The sequence below is a fragment of the Bombus flavifrons genome, chromosome 10 (genome assembly GCF_040668555.2).
Source record: "Bombus flavifrons isolate JBK064 chromosome 10, iyBomFlav1_principal, whole genome shotgun sequence".
NCBI classification, from domain to species: domain Eukaryota; kingdom Metazoa; phylum Arthropoda; class Insecta; order Hymenoptera; family Apidae; genus Bombus; species Bombus flavifrons.
This window is the reverse complement of record NC_138451.1, coordinates 3208933-3233431: the sequence shown is the minus strand read 5'-3', so window position 1 is coordinate 3233431 and position 24499 is coordinate 3208933. Positions and strand designations below refer to the sequence as shown.

The window sequence follows — 24499 nt, the reverse complement described above, 5'->3', positions numbered from 1 at the left end:
AAGCATTTGAGCCTACTAGCGCGCCACCTCTATTAAAAAGATACAAGCTACGAATTTGCAAGTATATGACGTCAACTGTAGCAAATTCACATAATATAGCAAAATAATTTGAATTCGATATGTGAATGTTACCATGCCCATCGAAATAAGTTAAAACTATTTTTATTAAGATTTCTATGTTTCAAAGTGTCTACACGAAGCTATCGTTAAATTATCAAGAATTCTATATCTCAAATTACATTGAAAAAGTAAAATAATGTAATATCGTAAAATAGCTTCGATTGGAAATCGGCTGAAACTAGAAAAACACCGTGTACGTCGTCCTTTGTGGTTTGTTTATATCTAAGAGCGCCTATGTGACTAAAGTGACCTAGCTCTTACAGAGGTATGCGGAAAAACGATAAACAGCGTTAGAACAAAAAGGACGGTTTCGGGTTCAAGGAGCGATGACCGAGAGGTCAGAGTATGCGAGTCGAAAAGCGAGTGTGTTGCGAAGAGCAGAGTTGATCGAGACGTCGAAGAGTAGAGTCGAGAGAGTTGATCGAGACGTCGAAGAGTAGAGTTGAGAGTTGATCGAGACGTCGAAGAGTAGAGTCGAGAGAGTTGATCGAGACATCGAAGAGTAGAGTTGAGAGTTGATCGAGACGTCGAAGAGTAGAGTTGAGAGTTGATCGAGACGTCGAAGAGTAGAGTCGAGAGAGTTGATCGAGACGTCGAAGAGTAGAGTTGAGAGTTGATCGAGACGTCGGAGAGTAGAGTCGAGAGTTGATCGAGACGTCGAAGAGTAGAGTCGTGAGAGTTGAGCTGTTAGTGTTGTAGAGTTGTTAGAGTTGCTAGTGAGAGAGAGAGAGAGAGTATTACCAAATAGCTGTCGAGTTATTTGATACAAATACGAGCGTTGTATTTAGTTTTCCTGTTAATCAAACATCGTTTTCTGTCTAACTAATATCTGTAATTTCAATCCATTATTAATAAATTATAATAAATCGGACAAAACTATACCTTTAATACATTCCGATATTACAATAATTTGTTACAAATTCGTTTGAAACGAGAATGATTTGGTATATTCGATCTAGAACAATGATTTATTTAATCTTATTTACTTTCGTCTTAGTATTCCAAATAATTACGAAATTATCTATTATGAAATATGTATCAAATATATTTTAAAGTAAATATAAATTGTATATCAAATGTTACCCATGCTCGAATAACAAGGCAATAGAATTGTTCATACACAGCTATCTTATGTAGTCAAAATAAATTAAACATTACCAAATTTCCATAAAAATTCATCGGATTGATCATTAATCGTCGTTGCGTTCATATATTAATATTCCAGTTACTTCTATATTATCCCTACTATCGATCAGTAACCTGCACAAAAAAAATAACTACAAGTTAAAACAAATGTATAAAATAATTAAATGAAAACACAATCAAACTCAAATTTTATTACGAAAGCTCACGATAAAAGCTACCGGTAACAGTAACATTTAATAAATAGACGACCGAAGAAAAATTAAAACAAAAGATTTCAGAAAATCACTTAATTTCACTATCTTAATGATCAATGAATTGTTAAATAAATGTGTATTAATTAAACGATAATAATAACGAGATGTATACGATAGTAAAAGATATAATAATGAATAGTAATGAGGAAGCGACCCCACCAATAGGTTAAAATGCGTTACAAACCTGACGCAATACGAACCACGTTATCGATACGAGAAGAGGCGACTAAATGACGCCTTAGTTTCGCAGAGCAACTACCAAAGTGGCGGGGGAAGGGGGGGACCCACGAACCGGTGGCAGGTACGCAGTTGAACGATGTAAACAAAATAAATGTATACATCTGCAAAAACATTCATCTTCTACGTAGCGCTACACGAACCTTTCCAAATTTCAAACAAAGCGCACATTACGCAATATTTACATATATCTACACAATGATTACATCGATCTTTACAAACATCGTACAATAATTCGTAAACTTACTGGCAGCGTTCAGTATCAAAGACACGTCTGTCTAACTCGGACCGCGAGAAAGAAAATGAAGCTGCTGACATTGTATATACAATTTCGTGTCTTGCAAAAGGGACATATGAGTAGCTGTGCTAAACTGTTTAGGATTCTATTTTCGCGACACTAAACTTTTGAAGATATCGAAAAGTTAGAAACTCTAACGTGACCGCAAGAACCTTTACGTGCAAGCTTAATGGGAAAGCAAGAAGCCCGAACAATCAGACAATGAAAGAAAAATCGCGGCACTCCCGCAACGAACGAGATTGCGATCCCTCGAAAGAACTAACAAACCTACGCGACGTATCTTCGTGCACGAAATAACCCTAAGGTTCAGTGGAAAGCCCAAGAATTGACCGTCACTCGATTCCTATTTCGTCATTCGAAATTTACACAAATCACGGTCGATGGCACCACCGATGATGCATCTCAGTGATCCACTGGTAATCCAGCCATGAATCTAGTACATAGGCCTGCAACGACACAGGCTGTCTTTACAAGAAAACCGATTTTTGTGGACATTTGCGGCAGGGACAATCGCAGTGCGTGTGTGATTTTGCTGTGGACACCTGCGGTCGGGACAATCACGGTGCCTGTGTAAGTCTTTTACGAACATTAACAACACGCATTTTTATTTATGAATTATAGAGGTAAAGGTTAGAGGAAACATTAATCCTCCCTACTCGGAAATTTCATAAGGTGGTTTTCGATATGCTCTTATGGATTTCCATGAGTAAGCAGGTTTAATGTTCAATCTACCATTTCTTTTGCAAAACGTAAAGCGGGGTGGTTTACGTCTCCAAATATCATGTTCTTCTTCTTTACGACTTGTACGAAGTAAGCTGCCACCTATGTATCGTTCGATTTGAGGATTATTGTGTACTCCACTAATTAGGCTGACTTCTTTTTGCTCACGTAAAGAGGTTTGCTCGCATGCAGGAATATTGTGGCCGATTTTTAATTGCCAATATCTAAAAAAACAACGCTCTAAATGCAATTTTTAAATTTGTGATTCTTGTCTTATTTTGGCTTCAAGAATCACTCCTTAAATTTTCTGACATCTGTAGCCGAAAACTCTATAATATTCGTTACATTAATAATAGAAACTTGTTATATTTTTCATTAATGTAATTGTAAGAATACTAAATTTAATAATTTACCTCTTTTAAGTTTCTTTTAATTTAATTTAAGTTTTTAATAATCCTTAATTCAATAATTTTCCTTCTCCGGTGTCACGTGCAGCTCCAAATCAAACTTCTTTGTGCAACAGCATGATCTCATGTAACGAATAATACGCGAATTGTGATCGGTAAACGAAGGAACACATACTTTACAGTTTCTCCAAATTTGACAAAGTTATTTTCCGATGGTAGTCGGTGATTTTTCGTGGAATATTAGAGAACTGTCATGGCTCTAAATTCTAGGGATTTTCAAAAGTACAAGCGTACAAAAAATAACGTAAAACCACTAGATTCTCGATTCTGCGAGGCGTACTCTCGTTTCCTGTTGCAATACCAAGCTTACGAGTTATGGCCTCGTTAATTCTGGAACGATCACAGGACGAAAATTATTCCACCAGCGTCCTTCATGCTCACAATGGCGCTATAGTTACGCATTTAGTTCCATGCGCGGGAAAAAGTGACGACACCGATTGTCGTACGATTATTTCATAGTGAATCAAATTAATGGCTATCATAACGCAGATAAATTGATTATAAGCGTATAATTATAATAATTTGATCATTCTTATATTTTTAGTATTATGTTCGTGTTCTTGGTAGCGATTTATTTGTTATGCATACGGTAATGAAATAATTGCACACACGCACATTTGCTCCGGGAAAACTGTTTCTATATCATCAACAGAAGAATTTCTAATTACCGCGTAATCAAAAGTCAAGGAATCGGTATCCTTGTAGCAGATGGCTTGAATAATCCACATTCAGAAACACGCTATTCTATTGTGATTTGTACGTCAGAAGTTGTACAACCTACATCGAAAACAATCTCGAATGAAGAAAGAAAAATATATGGACAGGAAGAAGTTCTATAGAATGTAAATAGATTGCCTGATGTAAACCTACATTGAATTGAATTGAAAAAACACAGCTCTTTCACTCTTCGGCGACAATGATTTTTTTAAGCAACGTGCAAACAATGACACGATAAGAAAAGGGGGCAGTAGTTGATTCAAGAGTTTTCAATGAAATTTCAGCGACTTCTTGCGTCTTCCGCTTTTTTATTTTTTATTAAAGTTGCTTTGTGAGTCAGTTTCTTATGCAATGTTTCACATTCGCGATTTCGCACAGAAATCGTAAATGACGCTGCTTCCTCTCTTGTCGATTCTATCGACGATAAATAATTACTCTAATTGCATGTACTATCTTCGTATCATCAGCCTTAGATCAACGATAACAATAATTATGGTGCTATTCATGACTTACATTGTAATTTCATTTTTCTAAATGTGTGTTAAAATTCATTGAAACCTATCAATGTGATTGCAAAATTTGTTCAGGGAAGAGAATGCATAAAACAAAATGGTGGCTTGAATAAATTGCGCCGAAAGATTCAGTTTTAATTTTTTGATACTAGTTAAGTTTGAACTGGTAATTGTAATAGCTTTTAATGAACATTATACTTTTATATTTACACAAGAAATAAAAATTTCTGTTATTTGGGTCATTTAGGCTTTTTCAATCGTAGATTTATAACATTTGACGTTGCCTAATCGTCGTAGTTCGGGGGAATTTCCAGTACATGTCTATGTGTGAACGACAATACGCAATCACGTTAATGACTGCATAATACAGAATTGCGAAGATGTGTCGTGTGTCCTCCATTTCCGGTTCACGCTGTTGATGCTCTTCGTAGCGAAGTTGACACAAAAAAAGTCGACGTCGTGTAACGATCTTCTTTATTTATAAAATTCATTCTACGATTCCAAAGGTGGAATAAGGTAAAATAAAAGAACAGAGATATCTTTCGATATTTTTCATTAACGAGACATCAACGAGAATTGAGTCGTTAAATTGTACGTCAATCTCGTATTACAATTCAATGAATTTTTATACATACACCTTCTTTTATAGGGTACTTATAAAAAGCGAGACTAACTTCAGAAATTATTATTTATCGTTTGAAAATATATCTTAATAATATATTCACTTACTATAATATATAGATCTCAATCGTCTTGTGTGAAACCAGGACATATTCTAATACCTATGAACGGGACTTTATGTAACAAGATTGATGAATCGATGAAACAACTTCTTTTTTAGGATTAGCTTCTCACCCATGAAAATAGTCCAATTTGTCTCCAATGCAACAAGCGTATCGATGCCACGTTTTAGATTCTTTGCGACGATTTTTACACCTGATTTGCTATTTTTCGCTTTTCTTTTCTGGCGAAACGCGTCGTTAACCTTCACCCAGGAGTCTGACGGACCGATCGATGAAAAGAATTCAATCATTTAGCAGATCGACCTTGCTATCGTCGTAGCGTTGCATTTTGAATAATTCTTGAGCGTGCTCGCGTAATACCGGTAACACGTATCACTGTTTTCCCACGTTTCATCGGTTACCTTGTAATAACGCTGACAATCGCCGTTTTGTGTTATATAGCTACAATGGAATTGTCAGTTTGCGCGGAAGATGGACAAAGTTTTGCATTCGTGCGTATGTTAGAAAATGTGAACATGATGAATTAAGTTTAGATATAGATTTAGTGAAAGTGTACCGAAACGTAACGTGGATGTGAGGAAATATCTTACAGATTTACTTTCTTCGCCAAATTGCTTATGCAATTCCACTCTAGAGGAGTTTCTCTTACTTAATCGCTCGTATGTTTCCTTGACGTATCAAATCACACTTATTGCATTAGTCGACAAGCGTAGATAGCATTATATATTATTCAATTCGACAATTATTTCAATCTTTCTTCTCGGCGTCAAATCACATGTTTACTTTGTTATTGTATTTAAATTAGGAACCTTAAGATGTCAATTAATCTCGGGATCTCCTCTTGTTGCATTAAATTACCCTCCATTTGCTTTGCAAATAAACGTGTTTTATCATCTTATGCCATACAACTTCCACGATTAACAAATGAAGAAGTAAACATGCAGTAGTAAAAAAGTGATGAAATAAAAGAAGTTTCATTACATCAGAAATAATTGGAGATCTTTTTCTATATCACGCATAATATACAAGATCCGGCTGAATAACACGTAAAAGCGATCATTTAGACGTGCCAGAAAATGAAAAAATGTTATTCCGCTTTTACATATTACCTGGCCTGACCCTGTATATTATATTTATAAAAGATTCTTACGAGCATTCGAATATTTTCGTGTGTCACTGTAAGCATTCGTAAAACATACAGTATCTTCTTTGACTTGGGAGAGAGATAATGAGCGTAAAGACCTATCAGCTACCAACAAAAAGGCTGAAGAAACGCACGGCTGCGCTTCGTAAATGTTTGCGTACTTGAACCTAGAATTGCGGTCAGTACGTGGGATTGGTGCACCCATTATCTCTCGACAGGATTAGCATTGTCAAAGTTGCTCGCTGGAAGAACACGAGGCGCGCTTTTAAAGTAAAAACCACCTGCGCGCTATGCTACACGTTATTGCCTGTGACGTGAGCTAGCTCATGGCATTGAAACCTGAATTCGCGTTCCGTGCGTGCCCTTCTACGCGTTAATTCAATTTCGACCGTGAAGACCCCGGTAATTAACTACGTGCTCGTGATACGTAATCTTGAATTCTAAGAGAGGTAATAGCAGATTTCGAAGTATAGTCTTTCCCCTAAAACAAAGGGTTGATATACTCATTTAGAGTCATAGAATCTATTTCTGAAAATTTTTTTTAAATATTACGTGTCATGATATCGATATAAAATGATCCAGCAGCGCATTTACACACGACTCGTTATGTAGAATAACATATATACACGAATAACAGAGCTTCATTGACTTAAGGCCTAACTTACTGAACTATAGAACAAGTCACATATACAAGATATCATCATAATCATAGTACAGTCAGCGAGGAGCGAGTCTGCTTGAAAAACACAAAGCATCGTATAATAAAATTTTATTCTATAGTTTCAATTTATTTTTCCATTTAATATTACATCCTTGTTGATTGTAACACGATGACTGAAATACCGCATATACAGTTCCACCATCATCGTGAGACTATCCTCGTGATCTGCGGCAGGGTGCGGCTGTTCGACGTTTTCTTGTCGATCGATGAGTTTAGTCGCCGTCAGGTCGATGCGTCACGCAGGTGGACGCTTTTTCCTTGATCAATGAAAACAAATGCATAACGATCGCCTTGAACAGTGTACGTAATGAATACTAATCACCCATTTTCTCCTCATTCTTTCCCACGGTTCGCAATCTTATCACTCTGCTTGCAAAATTGCAAATCGCAATTGGAATTGGAAGACAGTTAACTAGAACGAGATAAAGAGTGGTTGTTAGTTACTAGACTGTGGATCTTTATCCATTCTTATGCAAATAAAAATATCGACTAAAACGAAATTGAGTTATCATATTTTGCTCATGTGTTTCGTTGGTTTGTCCATATACATGTATAGCGTATCCAGGAAGGAACTCTTCTTATGATATATAGCAAATTTGGGTAAATCTTCGCAAGTTACTAATGTATAATGCTAACTCAATTCTTAATGATGTCTGTTATAAGACTGAGGTAGCAATTATACAATTGTGTACTGGATTATTGTTAAACATATAAGGAACTACAATCTTTAGTGTTAATTTTAATTCATAACTGCGTTTCGACGCTTCGATGAAAAGGCAGAAATGATGGAAGATCGCGATTAATCGCGAGTCGAAAACCGACTGTCGAACAATGCGTATTAAACGTGCAATTTAAACCCCACTGTCTTCCCACGGCCGCATAGTGTTATTAAAACTTGCAAAATTATGAATCACGGTTTCAATTAAAGGTTGATGCAGTGGTGACACAATGACGTTTAAGAATTCTCAGGAGGAAGCACAGGTAGTCGAAGCAGGAAACGGCATCGATGAGATTCAGAGATAATTACATAATTAGACACATTAACTGCGATGAATCATCTTGTCCGATCGAGTCACTTTTTATATTTTCGAAGAATTCATCGATGTTTCATATGTAAATCGTATTATTCGTTCGAACGTCGTAAAACATTCGTTTAATACCCAGTTTCGAATATTCTTTAATTTAGGTTCAGACGATGAACCGTATTAGGTTAAACAAGGACTTTTGAGAATTCTATGTTGAATGGTTCTTGAAAGGGCCACATAATACATAATACTTTTTGCTCTGCTAAATGTCATCTAATATCCTACCGTAATCAATCCTCCACAAAGTCTCCATCTGTCTTCCATCCATCTCAATTTTGATCGATTACCGCTGAACCACCTAGTTGAGCCCTTTCGTCACAAATGGATCATCTACAAAAATTAACAGATCTCCAGAAACTTTGGAAGACCTTCATTCTTTGGAGAAATCGACAAATTGGTGAAGTTTCTCAAATTCAAAATTGTCCTTTAAAACTAACATAAGTAGGTAATTGAAATATTGGTTTGATAGAATTGAAGAATAAATGGAAAACAGTTGCGAGATGCAAAAGAGACGCGTACTCAACTCGAAGACAATGAGGCTCATTGAAAGAGGTCGACGAGTGTCAACGTGAGAGCTTCGAACTTTCGTAATCGACCAGCACAGGTTGGCCCTCGATTCCATAACCTTCTCTCTGACCTGTTTTCATCCGCGAACATACCTTTATCTCCTTCGATTGTCCTCATTTAATACGATTAATGTGATTCTCACCTATTTCAATAGAAACAATAACTTTTTCTCATGATATCGCGATTACTTGAAAAACATGATACCATAAATGGATGTTGATATGAACTGAAAGTAATAGTAATTTTGTAGGTGAGGTAAAAATGTTTTCACAGAACCGTCGTGTCATATAAAGCAAAAAACACAGTAAAAACTGGATTGTTTGACGTTGAGATTACAGTGATCAATAATCTAGTACCACAAAAAGTCACTTAGTCGTTTCAAGTAGAAATAGGATTTACCATAAACATAAAGTTACATACTATATCCAGCCATATTTATATAGTACCATGAATACTCATATAGCGTTAAAGCCAGATTATAGCAAAGACTATACAAACAGTCTTTTTCATTTTTTAATAAAAACGACATCACACATCATCAATCACATTTACTAGTTTAGCCAATTTCTCAGAGGTTAAGTCTTTTTCTTTCATCTTCTTAGCATGTTCCTTCCTCCCTCGAATCCTCCCACGCTTATTCACGATTCGAGACGTTGTCGATGCGACGACGACACCATGGTGTACATGCGAATCCCCACTTCTCGCTACGGATGACCTCCCTATGGTCGCGTTCGAACTGCTTCGCAGGGATAAATGTACACTTGGCGTCGGCTACGAAGCTTTTAGCGACGCCAGAACGAAACGGCCGCTCGTCAACAATCGTCGTCGCGTCTCATCGTGCATCTTCCAAGACCGCGAGATTCATATGCCTGCTGCTCGATCCAAGATCGAACAGCGTCTCAACGGAGGAGCGACGCTCCATCATCGGGGGATGAAAGGTCTCGTAAGTCTCTCCCTCTTTGAGGTGCGCTACGACTTCGCTTGACGATTCACTTGCAAGAGAAGGGACTGCAGAATGTTCAGACGATGAAGAAGGAAAAAGGGTGAAAGTGCACAACGTGAATGAGATAAAAATTTAGAAGGATCAATGTATAAATCGGCGAATCTGTTAATTAGAGAGTTTCACGAGTTCATTGTTGTCGAAAAAGTGCGCGGAATTAAAAATGATGGTTCGAAAGTTTGATCGATTGCTAAATTGAAGTTCCTTTGATTTAGATCGATAAACCCCTCGAGCTTTTTTTTAATTTGGTGATAGAAGTGTGTGAATCTTGGAATGCGCACGTACATATTTAAAAGGTTTGATCCAAGAATACTTCTTATGCAAGATATTGGAATAATATTTCCCGTTTCAAGAGGATAATGGAAATTTCCAAGCTTTTCTTTTTACAGTAACAGTAGTGCATAAATATTAGGTACTAAATGAATGAGATGGAGGATGCTGTATAATAAATCCAATCCGTGACTTAGATATAGCAAGTTTCTCACGTGTCGGTTAATAGCGCCGCGTGATCGTGCTCGAATATCGAACGTCCAAGGTGGCAGGATCGGCATGCGATCGTAGATGACCCACTACTCTGCATGAATAGCCTTTCATGCTAAAGGAAGTAGGTAACGCGAAGACATAACACGTGACCGTGAAGTCAAGAAATGAATTACACGTAAACGTCCTAGTTGTAATACAGCTCGCGGTATGATTTACGAAAACAATGTACTATCTACCACGAGCCAATGGCTCTCATTAAATTAATCAACGTAGTCGTTATCTCAAATCATGCTAACAATAGGTTTCATTTACATTCTCTGTCGTCATTCGTGTAATTTAAAACAATTTTCCAGAAAAGATAAAAGAATTTTTCCAATATTAATTATTCGAATTTAGCATAGAACTAGGTAGCAATTGAATTTCACGAAACTTCACGGAATTTCTCGAAATTAACCAAAGTCCCTCTAAGGTTCGCTATTCTCAATATTTGACCCAAAAGAGAACGAATAGATGTGCGACATAGAAAGGAATTCTTCATCTCTTTTATCGATTCTATTTATTAATAGCAATATAGTTTGAGTCGATGCCATAAGTGTCTGCTGTCGACGCAATAGTGATTGATAGCAGTACATTATAAGCAGTTTCTTGCTAACTATCATATTATAGTATTTTTAGTTGTATCTTATTAATCGAATGGAAACCTCGAACAAGCATCTATAGCATATTTTGGTAAAAGTTGAATTAACCGCGAAGTATGGTTCTACAGTTCCCATCGGTCGTTTTAGTACACACAGATTGAAGATATTTCATCGTTTATTATTAGATATTTAACACGTTAGGTGTTTGTAACTTATGAGATAGTATAAACCGCTTAAAAACCGCTTTTTCCCCAAAATGTGCTAAATGCACTTTAGACCCTTCTTGTCATTTTCATTCAATTATTACAATTTTCTTCCAGATAATGCGCGCTTGGATTCTTTTTGGTTTACTCTCCCTGGTCTCCGGCCAGCTAGATCTACCCTCTCTGAACGACAACTCTCGAAACAATCTCGGGAGAGGTATTCCACCTACCGAAGCAGAGCTACAAGATATTTTAGCCAGATTAGATTTCCTTGGTACCGAAAGATGTAACGCCAATGTGGCGGCGCAGTGGGCCTACGAAACCGACGTGAGCGAGTACACGCAGCTGCAGGCGGTAAATACGAATTATCCACCAGCATGTATAATTTAAATAACAATTTCTATGAATTCGTGGTCAAAATACCCGCATACGATAAAAACTTTTGGACCTCGTGAAAGTATCGTTCAAAAGAGTTAGTTTCACCTTATTGTTCAACCTTTTCATTCTTCGTTAATGTCACCAACCTACGGCCATGAATTCTGTTCGAGTTAATGCAACCGACCTTGAATTTCAACCGGACTAATGACCAGTCTCCCCACGAGCCTGCGGCTTAATTAAAGTAACGTTCAAATCAAACAAGCCAACTAACTTTAAAACTTCAAGTTTACACGTTCCATGACTAGTATGCTACCCCGAGATTAATCCAAGCCTAATATTGTATAGATAAACAAAATGTCCTAGGAGAAAACCGAGTTTCTTTATTTTTATCTTCGATAAGACATTTAGAATAAAAAAGAAATAAGTGAGGTACACTATAGATCTCGTTCCACTCATTTTCTATTCTCTTCAAAAAATAGATTCTACAGAATACCTATTTGGAATAGTGCAATAATTTTTCTATTTTTTATGCAATACTTGTCCTTTACTTAAGATAAAAAGACGCTAAAACAGATGCTTTCATAATCCTGGATATGTGATATTCTACACTAGACAACCGTTCGACGTTACTCGATGGCACTGAGACCTCGACCTGCTCTATGATTCGGCTCGTGAGACCGTGGAACGTCATCGTGGCTGTCAGGACGCAGAGAATCGCGATTTCGCGTGTACGCGGGGATTTCCTCGACGGTAGCCGGCCTTTATTGTCCGCTGAGGGGCCGAACACCTCCGCGGGAAACGTTCCCAGTCGTTGCCATTGTGCCATCGGTGTGTCCTGAATGATTTCGCAACGGAACATCAGTCCAAACGAACTTAGAACGGAAATCTTCAGCCTTCAACGCGAAATCCGCTAGACATTCGCGTGATGCTAATGATAATCGTCGGCTATCCTTGCCTCGTTTCTTCATATTATTTTTTGTTATTCTTGGAAGCTTAGGGAAACCCGTGTATCGTCAGTATGCGACCTACTGTGAAACACGTGCATGGGATTCTTCGACGTTGCTTAATACTGATATGTCTCTCATGAGACTGGGAATTTTAATGTATTTGTATGAAATTTAAGCGTTCAAAGATGCACAGAGCGCGTATAATGTGAATGAATTTACAAAATATCCAAAGTGACGCTTCCGTTATAATTAGGCCGTATATCGTATAATAAATTTATGCCAATTAAATTCTTACGAACATAACTAAAAAACTGAAACTACAGCAGCGATTTATTTCATCTATCAAGCATTACAATGAGCATTGTCCTTTGGATATTTATATATTCAAAAACTAGCATAATTTTGTCACACCATAATTTTATATTACGTAATTAATTTTCGAAATAGAATTATCCTATGTTTGGTGAGAACAGGTGACTGTTACCAACGCGGTAAAAAATATTTAGTTCAAAAATAAGTATCAATTTTATTTGGCATAAGGCATAAATGTTAGTTGAACATTCTAGAAAAACTCGTTTAAGAATTTTCTTCGTTTCTGCCGTTCGTTATCGATACATCTAAAGTGAAAAGGAAACGGGGCACTCTTCTACTTTTACTTTTATTTAGAGTTCCTCTACGCTTTACGCTATCTGAACGACTCCCAGTGACCCATAAAGAAACTCGTATACACTTTCTCGAGCATTTTCCTTTCCTCCAGCGCCTTCGTCTATCTCTGATCCCAGGAAGAGTAAAGATAGCAACGTTTATCTCTAACGGTAAACCTGGCGTTGGTTGATTTGCACATCGAACCAGTTTCGCTCGGACGATCACCTTCGTACCGATTACTACCTTGCTCTTCAACACAAGACTTGGATATTCTAACACAAATTACGCCTGTCATCGAATGAATAAATATATTAAAAGATTAATGATATTAAGATATTCATTTTAACAATGTTTATTGAAATAGAAATATTTCTTCGCAGCTGGAAGCTCAGAGAATATACGCAGACTTTCAAAATCAAGCCTGGTTCTTGATTTCGAAGATCGATAAGGATAACATTAGGGATCCCGTAGTCAGAAGACGTCTCAGATATTTATCTGTGGTTGGACCATCGGCGTTACCACCGGATCAATTGGACAGAGTAAATAACTACTTAATATGTACTGCTAATCCCATCAAGACCCAATTTTTGTTTAGCGTAATAATTGTTTAGCGTATGGTTTCGTAATTTGAAAAATTTGTTCTGTAAAGAAGATATAATACACAAAAGTTTGAGGCTAGTTTCACCGTAAACAAATTATACTTATCATTTATATAGTTTGCGTTAAAATTACACAACTTACAAACCTATTTGTACAATAACACATTAAAATATAACGTTTCATATACGCGACATCACGCGTGAAAGAATTAACTAGATTGTGTTACTCGACGTAACTTCATTTTATTAACTAGTTTCCCATACAAGAAACATTAATAATACGCAAACAAAAAATGAAACAGTTGCTCCCTCGTAATCGATTCAATTCACGCTAAAGGAAGGCGTTCAACTATCGTGCAAGAAAGGAAACCCAAAGCAATAAATGAAAAACAAGCAAATCTATTCTATCACGTACTTCCTTTCGTCACATAACAGGCTCGGTCAAAGAAATAGGAAGTATCTGTCCATAATAGATTACATTTTCTAAAAATAAATGATTACGGAAACAAGACGGAACGAAAAATAAGCTACAGGACGTTCTATCCATCGAGACACAGGAAATAACGTCTCCTCAATTTTTTTTCTCTCGCTTCCCTCTCTAATGTTTTCTCTCTATTACTTTTATTCCTTCTCTTATTCGTCTCTTCTTTTTAGTGAATTACAACTTTCTTGTTTCCTCCATTTCGTATCGAGAATTTTGAAAAATTCTCTGTTACTTCTGATGACTTGAAACAGCTTCCATCAGTACATTTTCCGATTATCATTTTTAATCAATAGAAAATCAAAAATCAAAGTTTAGTCTTTCTTGTATTTTAAACAAAAGATCGAATAAACCGAAACGTATTTTTTCTTTTTTTATTATATATTAAAATCTTTTGCTCATAATTCGCGATAGTTAAGCTTCCACATGGATCTCTTCTCATGCCTATTGTTCCCCTTTTTTTTTCAGTACAATAGCGTGATCAACGATATGCTGGCAGTGTATAACGATGCTAGCATTTGCGCGTACAACGATCCCTTCCGGTGCGGGCTGCGGCTGTATCCAGGTAATGAATAACATCTGAGAACTCGAGAGTCGTCCGAATCGGGGAAAATAGATGGCGATACGATTTTCACGGCTTGCAGCCAGCGAAATTTCCACGGTATGCGTAAGCGGCCACTGTTACGCGCAAGAAAGTGCCTCTCTAATCGTAAAACGGCTAAACGATGAATATTTCAACATACTACATCGAGGCGGCATCACAAAGAGATTCGCAGAGGGTTTCATGAAAATTCATCGCGATTTAATTTGCAATTTTTTCTCTACACGATACTCTTCTTTAATTTTCTTTGTTCTTCTTGGTTGAATTATTCATGTGAAGCTTTTCTAGAAATTTTCCTTTTCAGCGAGTAATTTTTTTTATAGAAAATGTTTATATTGTTTGGCAAATTGTTTCTCTCCTTAAAGGATTAATAAATTAATTCATATCGGAGATCTCCCACAGAATCTACAGATATTCCACAGATCTTCATACAGTGATGCACTTTAATTTTCTTTTTTCTTCTTGAATTACTTACGTTCTTCCTTTAAATTTTCCCTTTTTCTAGCGGAAGCCATTTTCATGCAGCTTTCGTATCGATGGAAAGTGCAATTTCCTATGGAATATGCCAATGATGTTTTAAAGGTCACTCAAAGGATTAATAAATTAATTTATATCTGGGATCTTGTAGAAACGATTTCTTCTCACGTTACATGATTAAGAAATATGTTTTTCAAGCGTCTAGTTATACTAAATGGCGCCTCGTAAACCGCACGAGGCAATCAACGCCCAAAGAGCAATGTATTTAGAAACACGGAAGTTTACGATCCTCCTTGCGATTCTACTTGCTTTACGGTTCATTTACTCGATCAGGATTCAGTCTGTAACAACGAGCGTGCGCATAACACGCGGAAAGAGAAAAATGCGTAATAGTTCTTAAGTTTCCAACGATTTCATCGGCAAGCGCTCTGTCGTTCAGCCAATCGTTTTATAGAACTTCCCCATAGTTTCAGAAAATCGTTGCTCGTGTAAAATTGCTGTTTAATGACGAATACGTAACACGATCCCATTAAAAGATAACTGCAAGCTTATGAATAAGACCGCGAAGCTGGATCTCGTTCATCATTTACATTAAAATTATGCAGATCAACTCCATCTTACATTTCTTTAATCATTGCGGTAATCAGCTTTGCATGGAGCTTAGATCACATGTGTTGCAACAAACCATCAGAATCGAATCTGTCACACGATCATCGTGAAAGCTACTCGAGGTGAAAATCGTAATCGAACAGAGAGACGCTTCTATAAATAGACGGTTTACTTATTCATCGTCGCGGATGAAGATGCTTGGCCGTTTATTCCGAAATAATGTTGTTTCGCAGATATATCGCAGATCATGGCGAAAAGCCGCAATTGGGATGAGTTGCAGTATGTCTGGGCAGAATGGAGAAGACGAAGTGGGATGAGGATCAAGGACCTCTATCAACAACTCGTCACGTTAAACAATGAAGCTGCTAGATTGAATAGTATGTTCGAAAATAAACGCTACTTTTAACTTTTTAAAGTTTAATTTCCTAGCTTGCAAGGAAAATTGTTTTTCTTTTTTTAAGCGTAGTAGAATACATTTTTTCGGATAGCTTTTGCACTAAAATTTAGAAGCTGAACGCGAAGAATTAAAGATATCCTGCAGAAATAATCGGTAACTATAAAAGAATGTATCGCTGCGCAGATTTCACTGATGCAGCCGAATATTGGATGTTCCCCTATGAATCTCCAAACCTACAACAAGACATCGATGAAGTATGGGAAATGATACGCCCTCTTTACGAAGAATTACACGCGTACGTTCGAAGGAAATTGAGGGACCTGTATGGACCTGAAAAAATCGGCACTCATGCTCCTCTTCCAGCTCATATTCTTGGTACTAACATGTTTTTTAATACATTCAATATCAATGTATTTTGACAACGTTGTTCCTAATTAGGTTAGCTTTTGTAGTTATGACTTACATCTTGACAAATTCATGGCCCTGGTCGTGAAATATTCTCTTTTTATCGAATTCTTAAATCAATAATATTTTTGTATAATTAATTTTTCAAACTAAACTGATTTCTTTCGTTGAAAAAACATCCATTTTTAAGCGGTAACTATTAACAATACAAATATCTACCAACGTTTGAGTTATTGATATCTTGAATGAGTTAATACTATTATAAAACCCCGCGTAAGGTGTGCAGGTATTTTAAAATATAACGAAAATTAACAGGTAATATTTGGGCACAATCGTGGACTAACATCATCGATATCACGGTACCGTATCCAGGGAAAAATTATCTGGACGTGACGCAGGAAATGCAGGCCCAGGTAAAAGTTACACATTACGTAATTCTTATCAGAAGAATTAAGTTGGACAAGTTAATGAATTCAGTCCAGACCGACCATTGTTTCCTAGTAGAATCGAAAGTAACCTGTTACGATTCGAAAGCGACGGTGAAGTAAGCGAAGATTCGAGAAATGCAATGTTTCGCTCACCTATTTCCATTGGAATTCTCTGTTCCTTTTTCTCTGTTCTCTTCATTGTTCGTTACGTAATGCATGAAACTTTGAAATCTTCAGTCATTGATCACGCACGAAAAATATTGAATTCGCCCTCTTACAAATAATACCACAGGATTCAATTTTTTAAATTTCACGACCGATTCTTGTTTATGCATCGAATATCCGATTACAATCGTTCTTACTATTTCTTGCGTTTATCCATTTTCAATTATGCTGAAAGACTTTCACACTGCGTGTTTACATGAATTTATGTTTTATGTGAGATAAGGCTCCGTAGGAACACATTCATTGAAACTAATTAGTTGTAATTAGCTCTCGTATCATGTTTTGGTTAGTCGGAATTGAAATTTAAATTGTTTTGGCAATTGATTTAGGGTTACACGCCTATCGAGATGTTCAGGATCGCGGAGGAATTTTATCTGTCCCTCAACCTGAGCGCCATGCCTCCTGAATTCTGGGCTGGTAGCATAATCGCGGACCCTGGAAATCGACCTTTAATTTGCCAGGCTTCTGCTTGGGACTTTTGCAATCGTTTAGATTACAGGTAACTTCATCGAGTTTTATGCTTATAAAAAGACTACGAATGTTTATATATGTGAACATTTATATTTTGCAGATAATCAACAATTAGATAAAGTTTTCTTTAAAAACGACTAAAATATTAAAACTTAAATGAGAGAATATTTTATTTTTCAAGTGCAATAATATGCACGTTATTTAGAGAATTCTATTTCAATCATTTATACACATCACTGTATATATTTGCGTGTTTACGCTTGTTATAAAATAAATATCCGCAATCTAATTATAAAAAACAGATTAGCTAATTAATTTCATTTTTTTCAGAATCAAGATGTGTACTAAGGTTACCATGAAGGATCTAATCACAGTACATCACGAAATGGCTCACATTCAATACTTCTTACGTTACAGCGGATTGGCTCGAGAATTCAGAGACGGCGCCAATCCAGGTAACGTAGATGTTTCCTTTCAAACTTGCAAATCAGTTATTTTCTATATTGCGAAGCAAAACAACATTTTTAAAAAAATCCATCGCAAACTACTGAAAGAAGGTAATCAAACGTACAGACTTACTTTCTTTCCTTTTCAAAGATCTTTCAAACGATCGAATATCGACCACCCGGAAATCGTGCGTCATTAAATGAAATACAAACGTTTCGATGTTCTGAAAATGGAACAAACGAGGAATACACACGATAGTGAAGCCTATAAAAACGGACGGTAGGTTCATGAACGAGAAACGATGGAACGACATGCGATAGCACGATGGACATAAGTCGCTGTCGTTACATAAGTCTGGTCCGCTCCTCGACTTCCGGTAGGCGGTCCACTCGGAACTTTTACGGCTAATAGCGCGAAAGCGAGAGCGAGAACGATACGGTCGAGGCGGATTCGCGCGAGTACCGGCCCGGTGTGTCCGAATGGATGTGCGAGTACTCTCTAATCCGTACGCCAGATCGTTAAAATATTTTTATTATGGTATAATCGCGCTTTCACCGTTCCGCCAGTCGGTCGTTCGCCTAACCGCCGACTAGATACTATGAAAATAAATCTTGAACGATGCCTGTGACCTTGCGAAGTCGCTTTATGGGGCCTGGAAAGTCGGTTGGAATAACCGGACTATGTTAAGTGGATAGATATTATGGAAAATTTGACGGTCACGGGCAATTCCTGAAATAGATTTAGGATAGAGGAAAATAGGGTATTTCGAGTCGGTCAGATATTTGAGTCGAGTCAAAGAAATTTTTCAGTAATTTTGTAATTTATCAAACTCGGTTATGAAACATTCTTAATCGATCTACATTTGAGAATAGATTATTTGACTCGTTAGTAGCAGCGTTATGAATAGTAAAACGTATCGTATACTTACATTGACAACTCGATAACCATCATTTTCTATGAGGATATGATAACTTGTACTGATAAAAAGGAAATAACTTTGTTCAATATTAATATTTTCAGTTGCAATTTGAAGCTTAAATGACTCAAATAATCCTATCTCTGTAGTTTAATGAGAAAATTACTAATGATCGACTGGAAAGCCAGATAAAATCCTGCTCACAGGATAAAATTGTTATTGAGCTGTAAGAAAGTTACGATTCAATAAGAACAATCTCTCGTCTTTCATCGTTGAGGAGTGAAAGAGACTGGAAGATACTTACTGGTTGACAATTTGTCTGTCTAATGCACCTGTCGCTTTCCCTCATGGTTATCGCTAGAAGCAAAACGTGCTTGTTTATACAGGATTCCACGAAACAGTGGGTGAAGCCGTTGCCCTCAGTGTCGCCACACCTCGTCATCTACAAACCCTCGGTTTGGGTACCAAGTTTATCGATGAACCTACAGCGGATATTAATTACCTGTTCTCTTTGGCGATGGACAAATTGGTGATATTGCCATTCAGCATTGCGATGGAGAGATGGCGGTGGGACATCTTCCGTGGTTACATCACTAGGGAAGACTACAATTGTCATTGGCATCGATTGATGGAACAATACGCTGGAATTAAGCCGCCTGTTTTGAGAACTGAGGATGACTTCGATCCTGGCGCCAAATATCACATTCCTGCGAACATCCCTTATATTCGGTAAGTTTTTAATTTTTGAGTTTCTAAGATCGAGTTACTGGAGACCCGCCAAGTTTAAAGCGACAACGCACACCGTGCATTGACAAGGTATCAGATAATATAATATTAATTCCTTTTAGTTTCTCCATTGGAAGTATCACTTTTGAACTTCATTATCTGCTTTTTTATTGTTAGAGAGAGATACGAATATCGTGGAATTTTATCAAATTTTATTCGAAATCAACGAAATATACAGATATATCGATAACATTATCAGAGTATCAGTTATCTCTTCTGGTGGCTCCCGATAAATCTAATCACCGAACTCCTTAATCCATACCTCATATTACAATAAGAGTCAAATATCTCAAACGTAATAATATTTTATCAACGAAACGCGCATATACATCGACACCAATTAGATTTCTCCTTTTATGAAAACCATAAGGAGCGATTTCACTTCTGATCATTCTTAATTCGTTGCCAACTGCGTTTCGTCTCGTAGTATCATCGATACATTGGGAGAAAGAGGCTTTCTCCGTGTTAACGATCCTCTGCAAAGAAGCACGTGGTTTTGTTTAAACAGTTATTGAAACTTTTCAGCTCGTCCATCGTCATCGTTACGTATGCATGTTCGATGAAAGTTTCTCTTACTTCGACCACGGCCAGCTTAATTGTTGGCCAGTTTTTTGTTGCGTTAATCATCAGATCGCTTCCGTGTTAACGCATTCGCGAGCAATCGTTCTTGCCCACCGACCGGTTACTTTCCAACTTTTCCAGGAACCATTTGTTACGGACGTAACGTTGCGTTACCGCGCATCGCGAAAGTCGATTCGGTGATGCTATCGCATTTTCCGAGTTGGACGCTCTCCTTAAGAAGGAAAAGGCAGTTACGAAACCGCCGAATAAAAATGTAATTAACGGCCTTGATTCAATTCAGAATTAGTTTTTGGCGAATGTTTGAGAAATTTTGAAACGGATTCTCATAGAATTTGTTTAACTTTCATGGTATTTTGGATGTTTGGTTAGGAGACGAAGCAACCAATAGAAAGAAATTCGATTTTTGTTCTTTGGTTTTATTAGAAAGAAGCGAAAGACATGGTATATGGGCGTCCGACGAGCTGAGCTCAAATCAGTCACTCTGCCGACGGACGCCGCGTGAATCTTTATACAATACATCGTACATGTACAATATGTGTATTCTTAGGTACTCAGGTATCAAAGGATATCAAAACACTAGGATCTAAATAGAATGAATCACTGGCTGAAGAACGCTTTCTCCCAAAAACTAGCGTCCACTTCGCAACTCATTCTTTCTATAAATCGTTCTTCAACCCAGCGAAAATCATTATTTTTTGAGAAATAATTAAAATAAATATACCCTCGTCGCGTCGAAAATGAATTCTAAGGAATTTCCAAAAAGGGGAAATCAAGGCGACGCGACAATTTTGGCGGTCGAGCCGATATTACCAGGTGTCAATGGCGACCTTTCGATCTTAATTCTTCTAATGCCCTCCATAACTAGACTCGTAGCCACCACCAGATTCATAACCTCCAGATTCGTAACCTCCAGATTCGTAACCTCCAGACTCATAACCTCCTCCGTGGCTGTGCACCGATACAGGTACTGGTACCTTAACTGGATAGGGCACAGGTTTGGCGACAGGCACTGGTACTGGCTTCGTAACTTGAACTGCTACTGGTCGTTCGACTGGTACTTTAACCGCGTAGGGTACAGGCTTTTCAACAGGAACCGGTACATGTTTCTCCACTGGGTATGGCGCTGGTATGGGTACCTTAACTTCGACAGGTACCGGCTTTTCTACGGGAACTCCGACTGGTCTCTCTACGGGTACCTTGACTGGATAAGGTACAGCCTTCTCGACAGGCACTGGTACCGGCTTCTCAACCGGAACTGGGTACGGTTTCGAGATGTGAACGGGATAAGGTCGGTCAATAGGTATATTCACAGGGTACGGTACAGGTTTGTCGACAGGGAATGGCTGGGGAACGTGTTCCACGACTTTCACGGGGTATGGTACAGGCTTCTCGACGGGGTACGGCTGTGGTACAGGTACCTTCACGGGGTAAGGTACATTCTTCTCCACTGGATACGGTTGTGGCACGTAAACTTTGTACGGTACTGGCCTTTCCACGGGTATTTGGACAGGATACGGTATCTTCTTCTCCACGGGATAGGGTTGTGGAATATGGACCGGTACTTTGACCAGAACCTTTACTGGTACCGGAATCTTCTTTTCCACTGGGTACGGTTGTGGCACGGGGACCTTGACTGGGTATGGTATTTCTTTCTCTACTGGATAGTGGACCTTCTTCTCGACCGGATAGGGTACCTTCACGCTCTTTACGATCGTGACTTCCTTTACTTTGCCACCTTCGTCGTAGCCACCACCATAGCCTCCACCAGAACCACCGCCGTAGCCACCACCATAGTCACCTCCTTCGTATCCACCGCCATGACCTCCCGACAGAGCGATCTCATGTCCTCCGCCGTAGTCACCGCCTTCGATGCCTCCCTCGAGATGACTGAGTCCTCGTTTCTCTTGCTTCTTTTCTATGTTAGATTCTTGAGCTGCCACGTTCTTCGTGGTTTCCTTCTCGCACACCGCTGTGGCCAGTAGGCCAAACAATATCGTAGGAATCTGAAATGAAATAGTTACTCCTATCCTATCTTTTTCATAAATTTTGTGTTCGAAACAGTTCGAAACTTTATCATATCGTATAAATAGTATCGTCTAGAAGAATTAAAAAATTTCAAAGTTCTCCGCCTTTAAAGGATTCTATTCAAGTATTTTATTCGATGTTCTTCGCTTTTAAAGGACTCTATCTTATAATTCTGTTCAACGTTGATTCTCTGGTTCTCAAGGATAGTTGATTGTCGGTACTCACCAAAAATTTCATGTCTTACAGGCACTCCGATATCTGGGCGAAGTCCAGACTTTACTGGATACTTCCCCCCAAGATGCCACCGACTTTATAGTCCGCTTTCCCCCGACTATGGATCGATCGCGAGCCCCCCTGTTCGCGCTACGTTCGCGGAAAAGTGAAACACACTCGTGTGGCGCGCGAGCGAGCGACCGGCCGCTTGTTCGACGCGCGCGACGTTATAGCATTTTTTCAAATCTCAACCGGCCGCAACTTTGCTTCCATAACCCGTTGCACTGGCGTAGCTACGACCACGGATTCTCTTCCAGGGTGAAAGGAAACGCTCACTGCGCGGAAGACGTACAAGTGTTTATCAAGTTCCCCTCCTGCCTCGATTCGCGCCTCTATCTCTAAATCGATCGATTACATCGAAACGATACCGAGTTTAGCGTAGATTGCAACTGTAGTTACATCTTACACAGATTATAACAGAGAACCAACAGTAGGAAAATACGTGAAACCTGTGGTGCAAATATGGTAGAGATTATAGAGACGATCGACGACACATTAGGGAGGAATACGATAACTAACTGACATATTTGCTGAATTTTATCGTACAAAGAGAATGTTCACGGTAGACTGATCAGAATCCTAAACGCAGTTTGCCTAACAGTTCTGTTACATTTCCTTGTTTTTCCTTGGTTTTCATCATCGATTGACTTCCATTAAGACGAACCCGCAGCAAGTAATTCAATTTCTCTTTTTACGAAAATTTTCAACGATTGTTAAGTACTTACTTATCGTTAGTTTTGTCCCGAATGCTGGTACCTGAGAATTTCACAGTTAAATCTAGAAATTAGATATTTGAGGATTTCACGATTGGCATCGCGCAATTATCAAAATTGGAGCTTTAGGATGTAAATCGTGTTTTAGAAGATATACAACGCTACTTATTGTTGACAACCTTTGCTGTAATAATCGTGTTAACCACGCAATTCTAAAAGATCTTGTTATTTTACGCCAGTGGATTGGCGAATTCATATTTAGTCCAATGCTCCTCTCTTTCTCCTTCTCTCTGTCATACTTCAAAGTTTCTCGCTAAGGCGATTGACCCCTCTATTTCCGGTCCCCGTAAGAGGACGCGCGACATTTCCATCACCTGTAGATCCTCTGGTCTGCGGCGAAATCCTCTTTCGTCGAACGAAGAGAGCGTGAGGAAGGAAGAAGGCTCGCGGTGGGAGAATTAACAAAAAAAAAGAAAAGCGATGGTGGAGGGAGCACCGAACATACGGAACGTATGACGGGTGGGATCCACAGATATACCTACGGTTCGTGTCGGTAGCGGATAAAGCTACGTCCGACTCGAGAGATCGATCGTGTAGATCCTGAGCTCGCTGCAACGCGATCGCCTCGATAAACGATAATCACGTTACGCTTGGAAAGAGCAAGACGAGAGAGTCTTACCGAATTCTATTCGTTTCCGTAACGTATACTACCGAACATTTCGTATGTTATAATATAATATTATACGTTCTCGCCCATAATTCGTTGGTCATTTGGTAAACGTAAATTGAAAATGTATACGCTGTACGGTTACGAAATGGAGGAAGTCAAACTACACATTCTGTATTTGCTGTATGCTAGACTGTTAATCCTAAAACTGGAAAGGTAATGATTGGAATAGTTAGATGGAAAACTATACGCGCCGTTGCTTTTTAATCGCCAGTTTACATAGTAATTGTGCGGTCTTAAAAGTAAAATAGCATGAGGGAGAAGTAATAAATACCAAAGAATAAATACGGTGATATCATTGATAGATTAGAT

General features: G+C 38.2%; 3 protein-coding genes across 7 annotated transcripts in view; 1 reads left to right on the top strand and 2 right to left on the bottom strand.

The window, feature by feature from the left end:
• Positions 1–2144, bottom strand: part of Wat (worker-enriched antennal transcript) — a 42598-nt gene extending 40454 nt beyond the window's left edge. The window contains exons 1-2 of one of the 3 annotated variants that reach the window (XM_069121714.1): positions 2005–2144; positions 1279–1380 (exon numbers count right to left, since the gene is read on the bottom strand). In XM_069121714.1, the coding sequence (XP_068977815.1) occupies positions 1279–1330 (52 nt within the window). In that variant the 5' untranslated portion in view covers positions 1331–1380; positions 2005–2144. Of the gene's footprint in view, positions 1–1278; positions 1381–1679; positions 1780–2004 lie in introns of those variants that run through there. The other 2 variants (XM_069121713.1, XM_069121712.1) reach the window with 2 other exon arrangements.
• A 344-nt stretch (positions 2145–2488) lies between these two features.
• Ance-3 (angiotensin-converting enzyme Ance-3) overlaps positions 2489–24499 on the top strand; it is a 55150-nt gene continuing 33139 nt past the window's right edge. The window contains exons 1-10 of one of the 3 annotated variants that reach the window (XM_069121671.1): positions 2489–2625; positions 11173–11409; positions 13406–13564; positions 14574–14670; positions 16026–16169; positions 16373–16564; positions 16910–17007; positions 17577–17746; positions 18049–18173; positions 19468–19810. In XM_069121671.1, coding sequence (XP_068977772.1) covers positions 11176–11409; positions 13406–13564; positions 14574–14670; positions 16026–16169; positions 16373–16564; positions 16910–17007; positions 17577–17746; positions 18049–18173; positions 19468–19810 — 1562 coding nt within the window. In that variant the 5' untranslated portion in view covers positions 2489–2625; positions 11173–11175. Of the gene's footprint in view, positions 2626–9486; positions 9675–10197; positions 10336–11172; positions 11410–13405; positions 13565–14573; positions 14671–16025; positions 16170–16372; positions 16565–16909; positions 17008–17576; positions 17747–18048; positions 18174–19467; positions 19811–24499 lie in introns of those variants that run through there. The other 2 variants (XM_069121669.1, XM_069121670.1) reach the window with 2 other exon arrangements.
• Positions 20826–22947, bottom strand: LOC138184279 (uncharacterized). Its single transcript, XM_069122099.1, has 2 exons — positions 22700–22947; positions 20826–22452 (listed from the first exon to the last, which is right to left on the bottom strand). The coding sequence occupies exons 1-2, from the start codon at positions 22709–22711 to the stop codon at positions 21295–21297; spliced, it is 1170 nt and encodes a 389-aa protein (XP_068978200.1). The 5' UTR covers positions 22712–22947; the 3' UTR covers positions 20826–21294.